General features: G+C 43.0%; 1 protein-coding gene across 2 annotated transcripts in view; it reads right to left on the bottom strand.

The window, feature by feature from the left end:
• The window catches only part of dop1b (DOP1 leucine zipper like protein B), a 64,596-nt gene that overhangs the window by 19,968 nt on the left and 26,641 nt on the right, over nt 1-17,987 (bottom strand). For both annotated transcript variants that reach the window (XR_004221205.1, XM_004912123.4), the window contains exons 3-18: nt 17,804-17,985; nt 17,215-17,385; nt 15,813-16,002; nt 14,110-14,208; nt 13,210-13,333; nt 12,792-12,901; nt 11,910-12,024; nt 10,472-10,592; nt 10,135-10,254; nt 8,536-8,638; nt 7,246-7,437; nt 6,286-6,934; nt 4,213-4,484; nt 3,936-4,088; nt 985-1,085; nt 258-448 (exon numbers count right to left, since the gene is read on the bottom strand). Coding sequence is in view for 1 of the 2 variants with exons in the window: in XM_004912123.4 (XP_004912180.1) it covers nt 258-448; nt 985-1,085; nt 3,936-4,088; nt 4,213-4,484; nt 6,286-6,934; nt 7,246-7,437; nt 8,536-8,638; nt 10,135-10,254; nt 10,472-10,592; nt 11,910-12,024; nt 12,792-12,901; nt 13,210-13,333; nt 14,110-14,208; nt 15,813-16,002; nt 17,215-17,385; nt 17,804-17,985 (2,893 nt within the window). In the remaining variant the exon portion in view is untranslated. The remainder of the gene's footprint in view (nt 1-257; nt 449-984; nt 1,086-3,935; nt 4,089-4,212; nt 4,485-6,285; nt 6,935-7,245; nt 7,438-8,535; nt 8,639-10,134; nt 10,255-10,471; nt 10,593-11,909; nt 12,025-12,791; nt 12,902-13,209; nt 13,334-14,109; nt 14,209-15,812; nt 16,003-17,214; nt 17,386-17,803; nt 17,986-17,987) is intronic.

Here is a 17,987-nt window from a genome sequence, read left to right on the forward strand (position 1 = left end):
TGCAAATGGTCTAACTTCTACCTCTAACCTTCTAATCCAATGGTTCTCAACCTTCCTAATGCCGCCACCCTTTAATACAGTTCCTCATGTTGTGGTGACCCCCAACCATAAAATTACTCCTAAGACCATTGGAAATATGTGTTTTCCGATGGTCTTAGGCGACCCCTAAGGGGTCCCAACCCACAGGTTGAGAACCGCTGTAAAATAATCCTAGAATAACAGCTTTATAATAACTGACTGAACCCCAAGTCTGCTACCTGAAGAGTTCTTCTGCTTGATGCAGTGGATAGAGTTCCGTTGAGTCTTTGGGTGGAGCAGGAGCAAGAAAACAGCTTCCAGAATCCGTGCAACATCGTTCAGGGACAAGGCCCGTACCAGCCACCCCTGAGCAGCAGCTCCAATAGCACCGTCAGAGCAATTTAAGCTATCAAGGACCACAAATAAGGACCTAGAAACATAAGAATGATGGTATTAAAATCCTGGGATAAATTTAGAACACCTCCCCCAGGGTTTAGGGAGGGTTTCAAATCCCCTACTGTCCAGTCCTCTCTGCATTGGGAAGCAATTTTAAACCAGTACACAGTGGCATTACTTATAGGCACTGTGCATACTGCTTTTCAATTGGCTCCTTCTGCAGAGAGTAGAGATTGTGGCAGGTTAATTGGAGATCTAGTTGGAGCACTGGACCTTTTATGTAGTAAACAAGAAACAAAATAATAAAAGGTAAATAAGAAAGTAGCTTATTTTAGGGGATGTTAATAGAATCCCTAAACTATATGGGGAGCCTTTACTTCCCCTTTAAACATCTACTACATTTTGGGTGCAATTTATAGCTGTGTAACTTCTCCTTTAATGAAATTTGGGCCAAATTTCTGGTAAAAAAAAATAAACAATTATTTAAATGTTCTTCCTACAACAGATCAAGTTAGCAAGACATTTTTTAGAGAAATCATTTAATAGTGCGGCCCCCCATTTTTAATTAACCTGTCAAATGAGCGGTTATGGGATGTGACTCTGCTCCCCTGAATCTCCCGAGTTAGGTGCCAAATCACAGAAAACCGGAACAGCGCTTCCAGTCTGGTCAGCTGGGAAAAACAGAAAAAAAAGAATGGTTAAAATGGACACGAAAAGCACCAAAACGTAGAGAACAGTGGTATTGTGAGGCTGAGGGTCATGGAACATAACTCATTGGGGGAAGGTTCAAATACAGGCAGGGCACTACATGCAGGAGTCTGTATATTCTCCCTGTTTCGGTTTCCTTTCACACTCCAAACACTAAGGCAGGTTAATTGGCTCCTGATAAAACTGACCGTAGAGTGTGTGAATGTGATAGGGACCTTAGACTGTAAGCTCCACTGGGGCAGGGACTGATGGGAATGTGATAGGGACCTTAGATTGTAAGCTCCACTGGGGCAGGGACTGATGGGAATGGGATAGGGACCTTAGATTGTAAGCTCACTGGGGCAGGGACTGATGGGAATGGGATAGGGACCTTAGATTGTAAGCTCACTGGGGCAGGGACTGATGGGAATGTGATAGGGACCTTAGATTGTAAGCTCCACTGGGGCAGGGACTGATGGGAATGGGATAGGGACCTTAGACTGTAAGCTCACTGGGGCAGGGACTGATGGGAATGGGATAGGGACCTTAGACTGTAAGCTCCACTGGGGCAGGGACTGATGGGAATGTGATAGGGACCTTAGACTGTAAGCTCACTGGGGCAGGGACTGATGGGAATGTGATAGGTACCTTAGACTGTAAGCTCACTGGGGCAGGGACTGATGGGAATGTGATAGGGACCTTAGATTGTAAGCTCACTGGGGCAGGGACTGATGGGAATGTGATAGGGACCTTAGATTGTAAGCTCCACTGGGGCAGGGACTGATGGGAATGTGATAGGGACCTTAGATTGTAAGCTCCACTGGGGCAGGGACTGATGGGAATGTGATAGGGACCTTAGACTGTAAGCTCACTGGGGCAGGGACTGATGGGAATGTGATAGGGACCTTAGATTGTAAGCTCACTGGGGCAGGGACTGATGGGAATGTGATAGGGACCTTAGATTGTAAGCTCCACTGGGGCAGGGACTGATGGGAATGTGATAGGGACCTTAGATTGTAAGCTCCACTGGGGCAGGGACTGATGGGAATGGGATAGGGGCCTTAGATTGTAAGCTCCACTGGGGCAGGGACTGATGGGAATGTGATAGGGACCTTAGACTGTAAGCTCCACTGGGGCAGGGACTGATGGGAATGTGATAGGGGCCCTTAGATTGTAAGCTCCACTGGGGCAGGGACTGATGGGAATGTGATAGGGACCTTAGATTGTAAACTCCACTGGGGCAGGGACTGATGGGAATGTGATAGGGACCTTAGATTGTAAGCTCCACTGGGGCAGGGACTGATGGGAATGGGATAGGGACCTTAGATTGTAAGCTCACTGGGGCAGGGACTGATGGGAATGTGATAGGGACCTTAGATTGTAAGCTCCACTGGGGCAGGGACTGATGGGAATGTGATAGGGACCTTAGACTGTAAGCTCCACTGGGGCAGGGACTGATGGGAATGGGATAGGGACCTTAGACTGTAAGCTCCACTGGGGCAGGGACTGATGGGAATGTGATAGGGACCTTAGATTGTAAGCTCCACTGGGGCAGGGACTGATGGGAATGGGATAGGGGCCTTAGATTGTAAGCTCCACTGGGGCAGGGACTGATGGGAATGTGATAGGGACCTTAGACTGTAAGCTCCACTGGGGCAGGGACTGATGGGAATGTGATAGGGACCTTAGATTGTAAGCTCCACTGGGGCAGGGACTGATGGGAATGTGATAGGGACCTTAGATTGTAAGCTCCACTGGGGCAGGGACTGATGGGAATGGGATAGGGACCTTAGATTGTAAGCTCCACTGGGGCAGGGACTGATGGGAATGGGATAGGGACCTTAGATTGTAAGCTCACTGGGGCAGGGACTGATGGGAATGTGATAGGGACCTTAGATTGTAAGCTCCACTGGGGCAGGGACTGATGGGAATGTGATAGGGACCTTAGATTGTAAGCTCACTGGGGCAGGGACTGATGGGAATGGGATAGGGACCTTAGATTGTAAGCTCCACTGGGGCAGGGACTGATGGGAATGGGATAGGGACCTTAGATTGTAAGCTCACTGGGGCAGGGACTGATGGGAATGGGATAGGGACCTTAGACTGTAAGCTCACTGGGGCAGGGACTGATGGGAATGTGATAGGGACCTTAGATTGTAAGCTCCACTGGGGCAGGGACTGATGGGAATGTGATAGGGACCTTAGATTGTAAGCTCCACTGGGGCAGGGACTGATGGGAATGTGATAGGGACCTTAGATTGTAAGCTCCACTGGGGCAGGGACTGATGGGAATGGGATAGGGTCACAAGCATGAAAAAGGTTCCTGGGGGTGACAATGGGAGCTATAAATGGCAGCCTACAGAATGCTCTGTTTGGCTTTACACTGGGTTTTTATGCAACCAAAACTTGCCTCCTAACCAGAAATTCAAAAATAAGGGGTTGGCGAGCAAAATGTTGCCCCCGAGTCACTGGTTGGGGATCACTGCTATACTGTATATAATATCCTAATATATTAAGTGAATATAATTCATTTTACTTATTACAAAGATGTACAAAATCCATGCCATAGTGCAGTGGAAGTTTTGCAAATAAGCTATTGTATCTTCTATTCAATGTATACTGAACAGTTGCTGAAAATTACATTTTCTTTATGCATAAACTATTTTATGGTGGAGTTTCCATTTAACAGTTTATTTACAGAGAATACAAAAAAGGAAAACCCAACTAGCTTTTACTGCATCAAATTGCTGGGAAAGTTAGGGCACAATCTGGCCAAATCATTGAATATCTAAGATGTGCACTATGGCAGAGAGCAATACAACTGTGGCCCTTACTTTGTTATTGTGCAGCAGAGTCTGGCAGATGATCTCCTCACAGATACTGGCAGATGGAGCCAAACAGTGAAGTCTGTAGAACAGTTCCACACATGTGATGTGATGCTCCCTGGTTTCTATGTTGAGCTGATTCCACAGTACATGCGCCACCCTCTGGTGAGAGAAATAAACTGCATTACAAGAACAGTAACACCAAAAAATAAAATGTTTTAGGGCTCTGGCACACGGGGAGATTAGTCGTATTCATATTCCGTTTGTCATCGAGGCCTTAACATACCTGATAGAAATCAGTCTTATCAGCAATAAGTTTCAAAACTCCAGGTGAAACAGGCGGAATTGTGACCATCTGGAGTTTCCCAAAAACCTCGCCGTACCCTGGCGTCTTACTCCTTTTCATTCGATCCTCCAGAACCAGAGAGAGGGACTGGGAGTGGTTGATGACTTCGAGCAGGGTAGAAATGGCCACATTTTGGATATAGCAGTCCTTTACACAGCAGCACACTGTCATGAGAGACTTGAACCACAGGGGAAAGTTAGCATCACCCGAACCTTAAATCATAAAGAGAAAGGAAAAATAAGTGGAGTCTAAAGGTCCCCATACACCTTAAGCGAGCGGATCTTCTCCCGATATCCCCACCTGCGGGTGGGCGATATCGGGAAAATCTAGGCTAATTCAATCGTTTGGCCCTGGGGCCAAACGATCGAATTATAACAACGGGTATAGGAAAAGTTGTCCGGGGACCGTATCAACGAGCCGATGCGGTCCCCGATCCGACTAGATTTTTAAACCAGCCCGATCAAAATCTGGCTGATTTCAGGCCAGATATCGGTCGGGCAATCCTGTCGGTAGTGCCCATACACGGGCCGATTAGCTGCCGAATCTGTCTAAGGGACCAATATCAGCAGCTACAATCGGGCCGTGTATGGGGAACTTAACATTCCGGACTCAGTACATTTTTCCCTATAAAGAACTACTAAGGGCCCATTTACAATCATGATAAATAGTGGATAGTGGAATTGGACTCACCATGTTTTTTTTTTACCAAGAATACAGTGTTTACCCACTGAATTCCAAAATTAAAGTGGACGCACACGAAGTAGCATCTACTGAAGTTGTGTACAGTGTGCCAATACACACGTTATTTAGAGCAGGTACGGTGTCACCGCCAGTACCCCAATGTGTCAGCTTTATAATAGCATTAGCACGCAATATGCTTGGTGCAGATCAGTAGCGCCTATTGACATAACCCTCGAACCACCCCCTTATCCAATCTGTGACAGTGAGCACAGTTGTGCACTATTCACTTATAGAGAAAAGGGTGGGTGCTTTGGCACCCCCGCAAGTACAAGGACCTCAATTTTGAGTCCATTTGTGTTTGTGTTCCTTAAATCAGTGGTCTCCAACCTTTTGTGCACCATGGACCGGTTTTAAGCAAAACAATTTTTCTGAGTACCAGGGGTGGTGGGTATAGACCTGAGCTTGTTTCCGTGCAACTAGATGCACTTAGCCCCCTTGCTCTTCTTACTCCCACCTAAGTGGTAACATCCCCTAACGCTTAATATGGAGCTTTAAGTACTTTGGTCCTTTTTGCAATCAGTAGAAAGCTTCCTCGGCTTCGCCTAGCAGTTGTCATGGAGTTTGGATCACAGGTAATTAGGACCAGAGGTGGCCCAGTTTAGCACAGCCCACGGCCCGGCACCGGTCCCTGGCCCGGTGGTTGGGGACCCCTGCCTTAAATGAGCCTGTGTTTGGTATGCAGGTATATCTTTATTTATATAGTGCTACTTTTGTACACAGCACTATACAGTAAAACAATAGATTAATACAAACAGACAAAAAAAATGATAAATATAAAATAAGATAATAAATACATGCAGATCTGCAGGAAACTGCAGGTGACCTGACTACTTCTATGCTCTGAGGGGCTGATCCCCTCAACATATGATTATAATATTTAAAGCCTATGATGTAGAGAGTCATATTTGGAGACAATTTATGACTGGTCTTCATTTTTTATTATTTGTAATAAAGTTTCAGCAGGTATCTGGTTGCTAGGGTCCAAAGTACCTTTACACACAGGATGTGGTTTGAATGAGAGACTGGTAAATTAATATGAATGGAACTGAATAGAAATATAACTTATAAGAAGGACCAATAACAATAAAACTACAACCTCACAGAGCAATAGTTGTTTGACTGCTGGGGTCAGTGACCCCCATTTGAAGACCAATTGAAAAATTGCTTAGAATTGGCCATTCTAAAACATACTAAAACTTAACTTAAAAGCTAAAGCACCCCTTTATTCGCCATTATAGTGGCCAAGTCATACAATAAAATGGTCTCCCTTACCAGGCACTTGTGACAGAACAGAATATAAATGTTCTGTCTCCTCTTCTGACATGTATACAGGGAAGGTGGCACAGTCCAGAAGCACATGACAGGCAGCAGCGAAGGCCTCCCTACAGTCCTCGTTCATCTCCCCCATGTTCCGTAGGAAGCGCTCAATATCCCACTCCTCATCCGTCCCTTTATTTGTTGCTTTATTGGGGCTTTGCTCACTTTTCTGCTTCAACCCTGGGGCTCGGGGAGTGAAAAAGTCCGTCAGCATCTGTTTGAACTGGGGCCCGGTGATCGGCTTTGTTTCCCACGATCCCCTCTTTTTTGTGTTTGTTTCATTATCAGTCATCACTCCATTCTCAGGGGGGTTTTGCCCTTCACCTTCAAGCTGGATCCTAAAGAGATGTTTGCTTGCAAAGTTGGCCACCACCTCCTGGAAACAGTGCAGGGTCATCTGAATGCTCCCTCCCTTCTTCCACACATCTCCTTTGTCTGGGCACACCCTGGGCATCCGTAGGTGCTGAGACAGTTCCGGGGATGAGGCACTCAAGCCAATGCCGCTGTCCTCTGACTTGAGTGGGTGGAAGACAGGCTCGTCTTCTGGAATCTCCCCCTCGACTTCTGTAGTTGGATTCAACCTCTCTGATTCTTTCATTGGATCCTGATATGGAAAGGAAACAATCAATTAATTAATTAAGTAAATTGGAGCAGGACAATGAAATGGTTTGTAAAATATAATAAAAGCAACTTAAGGGCTTTGGCACACGGGGAGATTAGTCGCGCACAACGAATCTCTCTGTTCGTGGGCGACTAATCTCCCCGAAATGCCATCCCACCGGTGAAAATGTAAATCGCCGGTGGGATGGCATACGCGGCGCCGCGATTTCCCGATTTTTGCCAGAGCCCTAAGAGGTACGCAAACCACAAAAGGACCTGGTATGCCTGCAGCCCATGCTGTACCGGTAAGCCTACCATGTCTGAATTGGGTGTTTCCATGTCCAGAAATGCTGGCGGCATCTGCACTTTGCTGAGAACTTTAAAGCACGTCTTTAGGGCTACGGTCAGTTCCGGAAGGCTCAGAGAATCCATGTTGTCAGACAGGGACTGAGCCATGAAACTCAGCATCTGAGGTAGGTACTGTGTCTGTACTTCTGAATAGAGCTCCTAAAGAAAATGGAAATAATTCAAATGGTTATTTAATTATTTATATCAACCCAATATTTTAATGACGATACCTGCTTCCCTTGATCCTCCATGTACATAAACATACAGCACTTAATCACCTTTGAGCACTAAATGAGCAGCTAGCATAGGTAATATGGAACTGCTGAAGTAATTAGTTTAGATGTATACTGTATGTTGTACAAAAATCTGTTTCAAAGCTAATTGCATCCAAACTCATTTGCTATCAGCCCTGCAACATTTAGACTTCATGAGGTTGCCTTCAAAATACATAAGAAAGAAAACCCTCATTTAAGGCAGAAGATTATTTTCTGTTTAATCAAATCTGCAATCCACATTTGTAATGCAGGCATAAGATCTACTATCCGAAATGCTTGGGACCTGGGGTTTTCTGGATAAGGAATCTTTATGTAATTTGTATCTTCATACCTTAATCATTTTAACATTAGACAAACCCAATAGGATTGTTTTCAATTAATATGGACATGCAGCTTAGGTACCATAAAGTACAAGCTACTGTTTTATTATTACAGAGAAAAATAAAATCATTTTAAAAAATGAGAATTATTGCCATTAGGAAATAATTAGGAAACAGCCATAATTTGGCTCTTTCTGCATAATGGGCTTCCAGATCAGGGAACCCTTTCATTTGATACGTTTACTTTACTTTACAAAGTTAGATTGTACCAGAGGCCTAATACCCTGGCCTATTCTCTAAGAAAAGCAACAGCTGATATGGTGATCCAGTGGATTTGTTCCATCTTGAGGCAAAAAATGTTTTATTGTGATAGGCTAAAAATATTCTTATTGCTCTACTAAGAGACCCGCGTGTTTCCACTTTGATGTTTTCATGCTAGCGGAACAGATCAGATATTTTGAGAAGTAAATCTAGAACACAAGCAAAAAAGCTTGGCTTTATGAGTTGCTCTGGTCATTCCAGGACATGGGAAAATATGATGGCAAAATCAAGGCTCTTCTGCAAATAAGATTTACATGTCCCAGCATCCCCAGCTTGTTGCATCACTGAAAGCATTCCTAAAAAAAAGCAATTATACTTGTAACACTGAGAAACTTCCATACCAGGGGAATCACGTCCAGTAGAAATACCAGCAAACTGCAAACTTCTGTAATACTGGGAGCTCGGCCCAGATAGTTACCAGCAGGGGTATCATGGTCTTTTCTCCTAATGGAAGAAGCAACAATTAGCTGAAAAGCAAATAAACATTTATCACAGTTAACAGTTTCTTTAATGTTATGGCTTTCTGTTTCTTTATAATCGGGTCTTATGAGGCCAGGATATCTTTAGCTTAAAATGGGTCACACTAGAACGTTCTGATGGCATCTAAAGGTGGCCATACACAGGCTGATAGTAGCTGCTGATATTGGCCCCTTGGACCAATTCAGCAGCTTATCGGCCCGTGTAGGGGCAGGAACGAGGGGCATGCCCGACCGATATCTGGCCTGAAATTGATCGGGCAGGTTAAAAGTTTAAGTCGGATCGGGGACTGAATCGGCTCGTTGATGCGGTCCCCGAACCGATTGCCCCATTGCTGCCCAAGGGCCAAACTATCTAATTAGCCTACATTTTCCCTGATATCGCCCACCCATTGGTGGGTAGGTGTGTATGGGCACCTTTACAAGGAGAGAGACGGTTTTAAAGATACACAGTGGGCTGAATTAGAACAATGTGATGGGTAAATAGTGGCTCAGAAAAGAGTATGAGAATCTGTCACAGTTCTCTCCTGCCTTATGTTGCAGGGGGTCTGAAAGTCAACGATGGTGCATTATTACAGTGCTCTCCTAGAAAGGGGATCGATAGGAGGGTCTTGGGAACCTACTTTAATGCGCCATTGGACCTGAGAGATTGCTCAGACGATGTGTTAAGTGTAGGGCTCTCTTTAGTAAATTCAGCCAGGGTTCCCTGCTCTTATAGGTAAGTAACCTGGATCTTTCTATTTCTGTCCTTAGGGTTAGGGTGAGCTATTGTATTTGTAGGGTTAGTATAGCGTTGTAAATATGTATATATGTGTGGAGAAATCCTATGATGATAAAGGAAATGACATTCAAACACTTTGTTTGAAAGTAGGTTAAATGTCTATAACAAATCATTTGATTTAGGTGTTTACTGATGTCCATTTTGTTTTGTATCTATTGGTTTTTGTTTGAATTTAAGACAAAGTTTCAGCTATTATTGTAACTGTATTATATCCCTTTGTTTCTTTTGTTGCTTGCTTTTCAATACAATAAAAATCAAGAACAATGCGATGGGAGCTTACATGGGGAGGAACAGGAAGTCTGTAATTCAAGTAGTGGGTGGGGCTAAAACAATGCAATGGCAGCTTACAGTGAGAGGGTCAGGGAATAGCTAATTTAAGAAATAGGATAGAATAGACCGCCGATGGCATCTTACAAGTAGAGGGATAGTTATTTTTAAACTCATGCACTGGGCAGGGAAAGAACACTGTAGGAAGTGTATATTGATTTTACCCAATCACATTAGGGATGACTTTCCCTCTGTAATTGATTTCTGTAAATAGGTTTAGGCTTGCCTTCAATTCTTTCAATAATGCAATTTTATTTTGTATTAATCTGCTAAAAATGTGTAATAATCAGTCAGGCTTATTTCACAAGGAACTTTTATGTGTAAATAACACACACATCAGTACGGCATCCACTCACCTGAAGCTGTCCTCAAAGCAGATGGTCATGTAATCCCACAGAAAGTCTGAGCTTAAAGATGAGATCAGTAGGTTGACTGTTTTAACAATTTCAGAGGCATTCTTGTTTTCCTTAATGGCACTGTAAAACAAAACCAAGGAGTAAGATACTATTATTACTAGATTTTATTACTTTTAACAGTGGACAGGAAAATTAAGGGTTTAGTTTCCCTTTGTGACACCATGTTTATTGGACTATGGTTACATCAAAAAACATGACAGAATCCCTTTAAGCTGTGCGATAAATTGGCTATGGCATAATAAATATTACCGAGGGATCAGAACTGTTAGACACACACCTTATGAGCTGAGCACCATTTTGGCTGTAGCTGAGTTGCATCTGTGTCCCCAGCGCATCTTTGCAGTAAGCAATGAAGGCTCGCATCACTTCCAGGAAGAGTTCTCCCACCAATGGGGGGCCTGGAATTAGATTGAAATGATTGAAATATAGCCTCCATGGTTTGGCGTTAAATCATTTGGGAGTACACAAAACAAGCCTATTCTTCCACATAATGAACTTGCCAGTATTATGTTCAGTAAATTTTTTTGTACTACCAAAAAAAAAATAAAAGGTTGGAACTGAAATACTGAATTATTTAAGTTATACATTCACCTCCCCACTATTAGTCCTGCATTAGGTTAGACCAGGGGTCCCCAACCTTTCTTACACGTGAGCCACAGTCAAATGTAAAAAGATTTGGAGAGCAATACAAGCACCATAAAAGTTCATGGAGGTGCCAAATAAGGGCTGTGATTGGCTATTAGGGGCCTCTATGCACCCTATCAGCTTACAGGGGGCTTTATTTGGTAGGAAATCTTGTTTTTATCCAACTCTGTCCCCCAAGTCAGAATTCAAAAATAACTCCCTGGTTTGGGGGCACTGAGAGCAACATCCAAGGGGTTGGGGAGCAACATGTTCCCCCCGAGCCACTGGTTGGGGATCCCTGGGTTAGACAGTCCCAACAGTTGAAAGTGGGCAGGGTTTTGGATGGATAGGGGCATAACTGCACTGGCCAGGGGTTGATCATGGCCTAAATTGAACCTCCTCTAGATTTTCTAATACTTTCAATAATGTCATTTTTAAACAATGTGTTTGCTATTAGCTCTGCTGTGTTTCACGGTCTTTTTTTTCTAAACAAACCCTAATCTGGATTGCTGTGTTCAATATATAGCATAAATACCAAATATTCATGAGCTTTCCTGCTTACATAAATAATCTATGGGTATTTTAAATACAAATATTACGTTTAAAGTTGATTTTTTTTTTTTGGAAGACATATTGATCATTATGGGTACCTGTATTTTTATTTCTTGAGTTAATGGGCCTTTAAATAACCAAATGATTGAAAACAATGATATATATATATATGTGTGTGTGTTTTCTGTTACCAAAACTTGCTAAGCCAGCAGAAAGGCAGAAAGTACCTGCACACCCAAGGGCACGGAGTACATTGCACCTGCTGGGTGCCCACATATGGCTTTCCCATGTCTATAGATGGGACGTGGCTGATAAAGCTGCAGAGAAGATTTACTGTCAGCAGGAACAGTACTCACACATGATTAAAGCTGCGGGTTCCATTCACCTGATACAACAGACTCACATAATAACCCATTCCAGCCTATTGCACAGTACAGTACCCTTCTCTGCACATTCAGTATATGAGTAATAGATCTCCCACATGATATGGCCTCAGGCAGAGCACAAGGTTGTAGGAATGGTACCAGGAGCTTACTTACCTAGCTCAGGTTTGTCCAGAAGGCTAACAAGGATACGGAAAGGTTTCAGATAAACCAGCAGCCCCTGCTCTGTGTCTGAGTCCAAAGTGTTCTGGTGCAGTATCTGCATTAAAGCCTAGCCAGATAGATAAAGGGGTTTACTTAATTAATATTACTTGCATATTTATTTAGGGATTTTACACACACACACACACACTAGAAAATAAAGGCTACAGTAAGAATCAAAACTATAGAATCCTATATAATATAAGGATGCCATTAAAGATTACATCATCTCTTACAGTAAATGACCAATACCCAGAGTTCCCTAGCCTGTATTTTTCAGCTTTTATATGGTCTCAGAACCCCTCGGTGACTTCTAATATCCTTATCATATACAGTAGGGGGTACATTATCCCTTATAATAGATGAGTGATACTCAGAGTTCCCTGTATAACTCAGCCTGCAGCCTTGTGCCTTTATATGGGCACAGAACCCCTCAGTGACTGCTAATATCCTTATCATTTACAGTAGGGGGTATATTATCCCTTATAATACATGAGTGATACTCAGAGTTCCCTGTATAACTCAGCCTGCAGCCTTGTGCCTTTATATGGGCACAGAACCCCTCAGTGACTGCTAATATCCTTATCATTTACAGTAGGGGGTACATTACCCCTTATAATACATGAGTGATACTCAGAGTTCCCTGTATTCCCTGTTGCCTTAGTGACTTATAATCCTTATAATTTACATTACAGGGTTCTTTAATCACCTATGTATATGGGATTCTATCTTTTAAAGCTGTCAGCATGAAGCACAATGTGAAAATTCCACAAAAAATGTATGTGAATAACTTAGCTTCTGAAAGGGCTTTAGACAATGCTCTGAAAAAAATCTCACCTCAATCAAAAGATCTTTGGAGTATTTTGCAAAGAAATGGTTGCAGTACTCTTCATCCCCCAGGGAGTCTTTTAATTCTGGATCCACACACCTTCCCTTGATATCAGAACCTGCAAAATGACAATGAATATAAACAGAAAAGGCATTTGGTCTGTGAAGAGCACACATCAGTGGAAGTACCTGCATGTTATGTATGTAAATATATACTTGATACATTAGACACCCCCCCCCCCCCCCCCCCCATTAAGGGCAATGGAATAAGATATTTAACAAATCTGCTCTACTGTAATGGGTAACAATTGTGCCCTTGAAATTGGCAGTGCACTACCTGACTGACTGCAGTATTATAGACCAAAGTTAGATGGATATATCTAATAGGAATAATAGGCAAAAGGCCAACGTCCCCAGTTCCACCTACCCAGCAGCCAGGCAAACAGCCTCCTGTTCAGTGACATGTCCCTTCTTAGCACAGCCTGGATAGATCCAGTGAGTATTCGCACCATATCTGATCGCTGCAGCAGCATGGCGCATTCACTGGGGACCTAAACCAACAAAATGCAAATACAAAGTACATATATGAAAGAGTGCTACCAGCAAATATGTTTAGGGAAAAATGTTTCCTTAGGCAAGGGTGGTGGGAGTTGTGGTTTACCAACTATAGGATACAGTCTGAAAGCCCGTTGCCCAGCCCCAGAGGGATCTAGTAACAGGAATGTACACGTGCCAGAGGCGAATATCTCTCCCACCAATAAAAACTCATTCCGACATCTTGTGTCTCAACCCCTTCTCCTTATAGATTGTAAGCTCTTTTGGGCAAGGAGCTCTTCAGTTTTTGTATCTGTATTGGTTGCTTTGTTAATAATTCTGTATGTCCAATGTATAAACCTAATTATTGTACAGTGCTGAGGAATATGTTGGTGCTTTATAGGTACATGTTATTAATAATAATATGTGTGTAACATTAGCCTTAAAGAGACACAACATGCTCTATCTTTTTATACTGATAGAACAGTGTCAGTGTCACTGAAGGACACAACAGGGCACAGCACATTAATGATATAAAGGAGAATATGCAGTGAAGGAGAACTATGCATATAACCAATTTCACCTTTATATCTTATGATTTAAAGGAAAATTAACAAAAAGACAAACTATTCTAATGGTAAATATTTTCTCAAGGCTAGGAGCTACAAGCTCCAGGCTAATAAGCCTAATATAAGACACAATGCTGATTTTCAGCAAATTTAGCTCCTCCTCCTGTACACTATGTGGAGCAACGGTAAACATGGAACTCCACTACCTTCGCTACAGATCTTACCAGGCACGTGTTAAATGGAAAGAAGAATAGAAGAATTTCCAGTGTATTTCGCTGCACCAGGACATTGGAATCCACGACTGAGGCGCACAGAGATTTTATCTGCAAAGACCCAAAAAAAAAATATTTTTTAAATAAACTATAGCGCTGGCAGTTAGAGTTCAGCAAGTGAAATGCATCGCCGAGTATTAAACAATCACTAGATAATGTAACACTTTCTCATTTATACTATAACAAATATATTTTACAGCTTAGCAGCCAAAGGGCCTTTCTGTCTAGCCATAAAGTCATCCATGTCAATGCTTCGGTGCCACATCACTTCCAGGCCAAATACAGCACAGACACAGAGAAGATTATATGGAAACTCTGATTTTCAGCTGGAGCACTATTCTTAGAATGAACTTAGGGCTACCGATGGCCCCTTAAGGTGACCATAAATGTAAGGGCTCTGGTACATGGGGAGATCTCCCTGTTCGCGGGGGCGAGTAATCTCCCCGAGTTGCCATCACTTGCCATCCCACTGGCGAAAGTGTAAGTCGCTGGTGGGATGGCACACGCGGCGGCGCGATCTCTGCAAATCGCTGAAGTTGCCTCACGAGGCTTTTTCGGCGATTTGCCGAGATCGCCCAGGCAGGTGATGGCAACTCGGGGAGATTAGTCGCCCGTGAACAGGGAGTTTTGTCGCGGGCGACTAATCTCCCCGTGTGCCAGAGCCCTTAAGCTCTTGCCAAATAAGCTGGGCATATCAGGATAATTCAATTGTTTTGCCCTGGGGCCCAAGGATCAAATTACAATGAAAGGTATAGGAGCCGGACCCAGTACTTCATTGATAAGCCGATGCCCGATCAACACCTGGATAATTTTTGGACCAGGTATGGGGACCACCGACGGGTGTGCCCATACACGGGCAGAATAGCTGCTTAACTGCTCTAAAAAAAACTTGACTTGCCAGCTTAAATCTGCTTGTGTATGGCCACCTTAACACTTCTGTCCCCTCAGCAGTTGCAGAATACGCTCTATTGTTACACCTCTGTCTACATGTCAGAGAGCTAATGCAAGACCGCAGTATCCCTTGCCACATTCTTTATGGGAGCGTTCTAAATTCAAATCAATATCTGTCTATGTTCATTAAGTTTAATTTGCAGAAGAAGAAGCAACGTAAATTCCCAGTGGAATTCCAGGAAAGTGTTGGCATATTTGTCTATTACAGCTCTCAATTGTTCTACAGCTGGACTGTGCCTTTAATTATCTGTGTTCTGGAATGTACTTAAATTACTTATAAACTACACTAGTGGCTTAAATAATAGCATAGGGAGGTCAAAATTAAAAATAAGGTTAAAAAATATGACATTAAGGGGTATATTTATCATGCTGTGTAAAAAGTGGAGTGAAGCATTACCCGTGATGTTTCCCAGGGCAACCAATCAGCAATTAGATTTCAACAGTTAGAAAATAAAAGCAAAGCATCTAATTGGCTGCTATGAGCAACATCACTGGTGACGTTTCACTCCACTTTTTACACAGCATGATAAATATACCCCTTAGACAGCTTCATGGTTTCCTAGCAACACTAGAGCTCACCACAGTCCGCTAGAATGAAACCCACCACTCTATTCTATTTATAAAATCTATTTAGTTTGTGTAATTGTGCCTATTTGCTTATGTTTAGACCCCGATTTAGTGAGATGTCAGTATGGCAGACTTACGGCTAGCTCCTGATCCTTCCCAAGCATGTAGCTTTGTGACTGGGCAGATAAATCTTTATTAATGTGACTAACAACAAAGAGAGAAGCGGGAAGCCGGATGGAGCTGCTGACCAGGACACTTCCCCAGAGTGAGCCATAGAAGACGTCTTGTCCCACTACAACGGCGAGACGCTGGAGCAGCTGGTCTGTCCTAGAACAAGGGAAGAACAGAAATATGAATTATTACCTGGCAGCAGCGGGCACAATGAAGACAGACAGGGACAGTTTAACCGCTGGTGTTTTCCATCAGAAAACAGTGGCATTCAATAAACCTGAGTGCCATAGGCCTAAAGATCAGATGCCCGTTTAATACCCCTGTTATGTAACAGTCTCAGGAAAGGCCGTGTCAAACCCACTTACAGAAAATAGCTGCTGATTGCACTGTAACAGAACTAAACTTCTGTAGTGGCAAAGACAGGTTGGGAGTTGCATGGCAAAAAAATTATGGGAGTTTGGGCACAAGTTGCACGTTTTTTGCCCCTTTTAAACCAGGGACAACTCCCTGTATCCTGTAACAGCTGAGCTGGCAATACTTGGAGTTACCAAGCTCTAAAAGTTACCAGTTACTGCCCTACATTTACATTATAGTTCCAGTGATCACATTATTATATGTCTCTCTGCCTGCAGCTAATTACATCTTTAGATGAAGCCTAATTAGCCGACAGGCTTTTATAAATATTTAATATACACCTTGCCAAGTAGATATTATGCTAAATGGAACCGGTTAGAAATGCCTTTGGGTTCCCAGAGTGCATGTGGTGGTATCCAGGAGGGGAGGGGAGCTAACACATTATAAATAAATATTATAACTGGAAAATACGCTGATTTATTACATATATTCATTTATCCCTTTTTCCAACACGAACATTAAAATCTTCCTTAATGATAGCAGAAAAGCAAGCTCTTATTTATAGCTACATTTTTTAAAGATTATTTTTCCTCATATAATTTAGAATTCTTCATTCTGCCACTAGGTGGAGCATATACCAAAAACTAAAAGCAGAAGCGAGCCTTTATCAGAAGCTTTGGAAAATGGCACTGCTGCAAAGGCCCAAGACATAAGTGAAAGCAGCCTTTTCAACATTGCAGTCACTCATATTTAGATATACTTGAAGTAGATTGCCTCCATAGACTTTGTCTTTAGGTCTGGATCTGACCTGAAGGAGCCTGTGTCAGGAGAATGCAGATAAAAGAGACCAAAAACTGTTGTCACATACAGCTTGGATACAATCTAGGCAATCCCACCTACCCTTATGCAAAAGAAATGCAGCTTTTTAACCAGAATAAAGCACAATACTTAAATAAAAAAGTTATAGTTTCCCTTTAAGCCACATAATGATCACAGTGTCAGATGAGCCATTACCTCTCATAAATCTCAGATCCCTCCTCCAACCCGGGCAGCAATCCAGTGATGAAAGCCTGGAGACTGGGGAGCAGTGCCCTCTGCAGTGGGATAAAGTAGGTTTCATACAAACCCAGGAGAATAGGTCTCACCGACATGGCTGCGTGGGACAGCAGTGGAAATAGGCCAGAGCTTAAATCAAAAGAAACATATATTAATGCATATTGTTTCTATTAGACACAAGTCACCAGCGACTCTCCAGATGTAATGCTGGGGAGTTGTAGTACAACAACATTTTCAGTAATACAGGCTGGACCCACTAGGGACAATGGGTGTGCTGGGAAATGGAGCAAGGCATAGGGCAGCATCCTCACACATTTGTAAGGGTGGGCCAACCGAAACAAGGTACAAGGCAATTACCATGACATTTTTGGCAATTACCTTGTAGGCCCATATAACATGTGCCCCACGGATTCAGCTATAGAATGAACGACTGTATTACCCAAAGGCACAGAGATCACAGCTCTATGCTTGATAATGAGGGAGGGGTCAGGTCCACTTACTCCTAACATGAGCCCTAAATACAAATAATAATAAACTTTATTTTTACCTGTAGAGGAAGAGGTCCTTGGCCAGACATTTGGTTCCAATAATTTTGAATATGATTTCGTAGGTCTCCAGGGCCTTTAAGTGCACCCCACTGGGCAGGGCTGGGTGCAGGCATTGTGCTAATCGCTTGCTAACGATAAGGCGCCTGGGGAGCAGGCTGTACTTTATATTGCTCTGCAAAGCCT

Source organism: Xenopus tropicalis, chromosome 2 (genome assembly GCF_000004195.4).
Source record: "Xenopus tropicalis strain Nigerian chromosome 2, UCB_Xtro_10.0, whole genome shotgun sequence".
Classification (NCBI taxonomy): Eukaryota; Metazoa; Chordata; class Amphibia; order Anura; family Pipidae; genus Xenopus; species Xenopus tropicalis.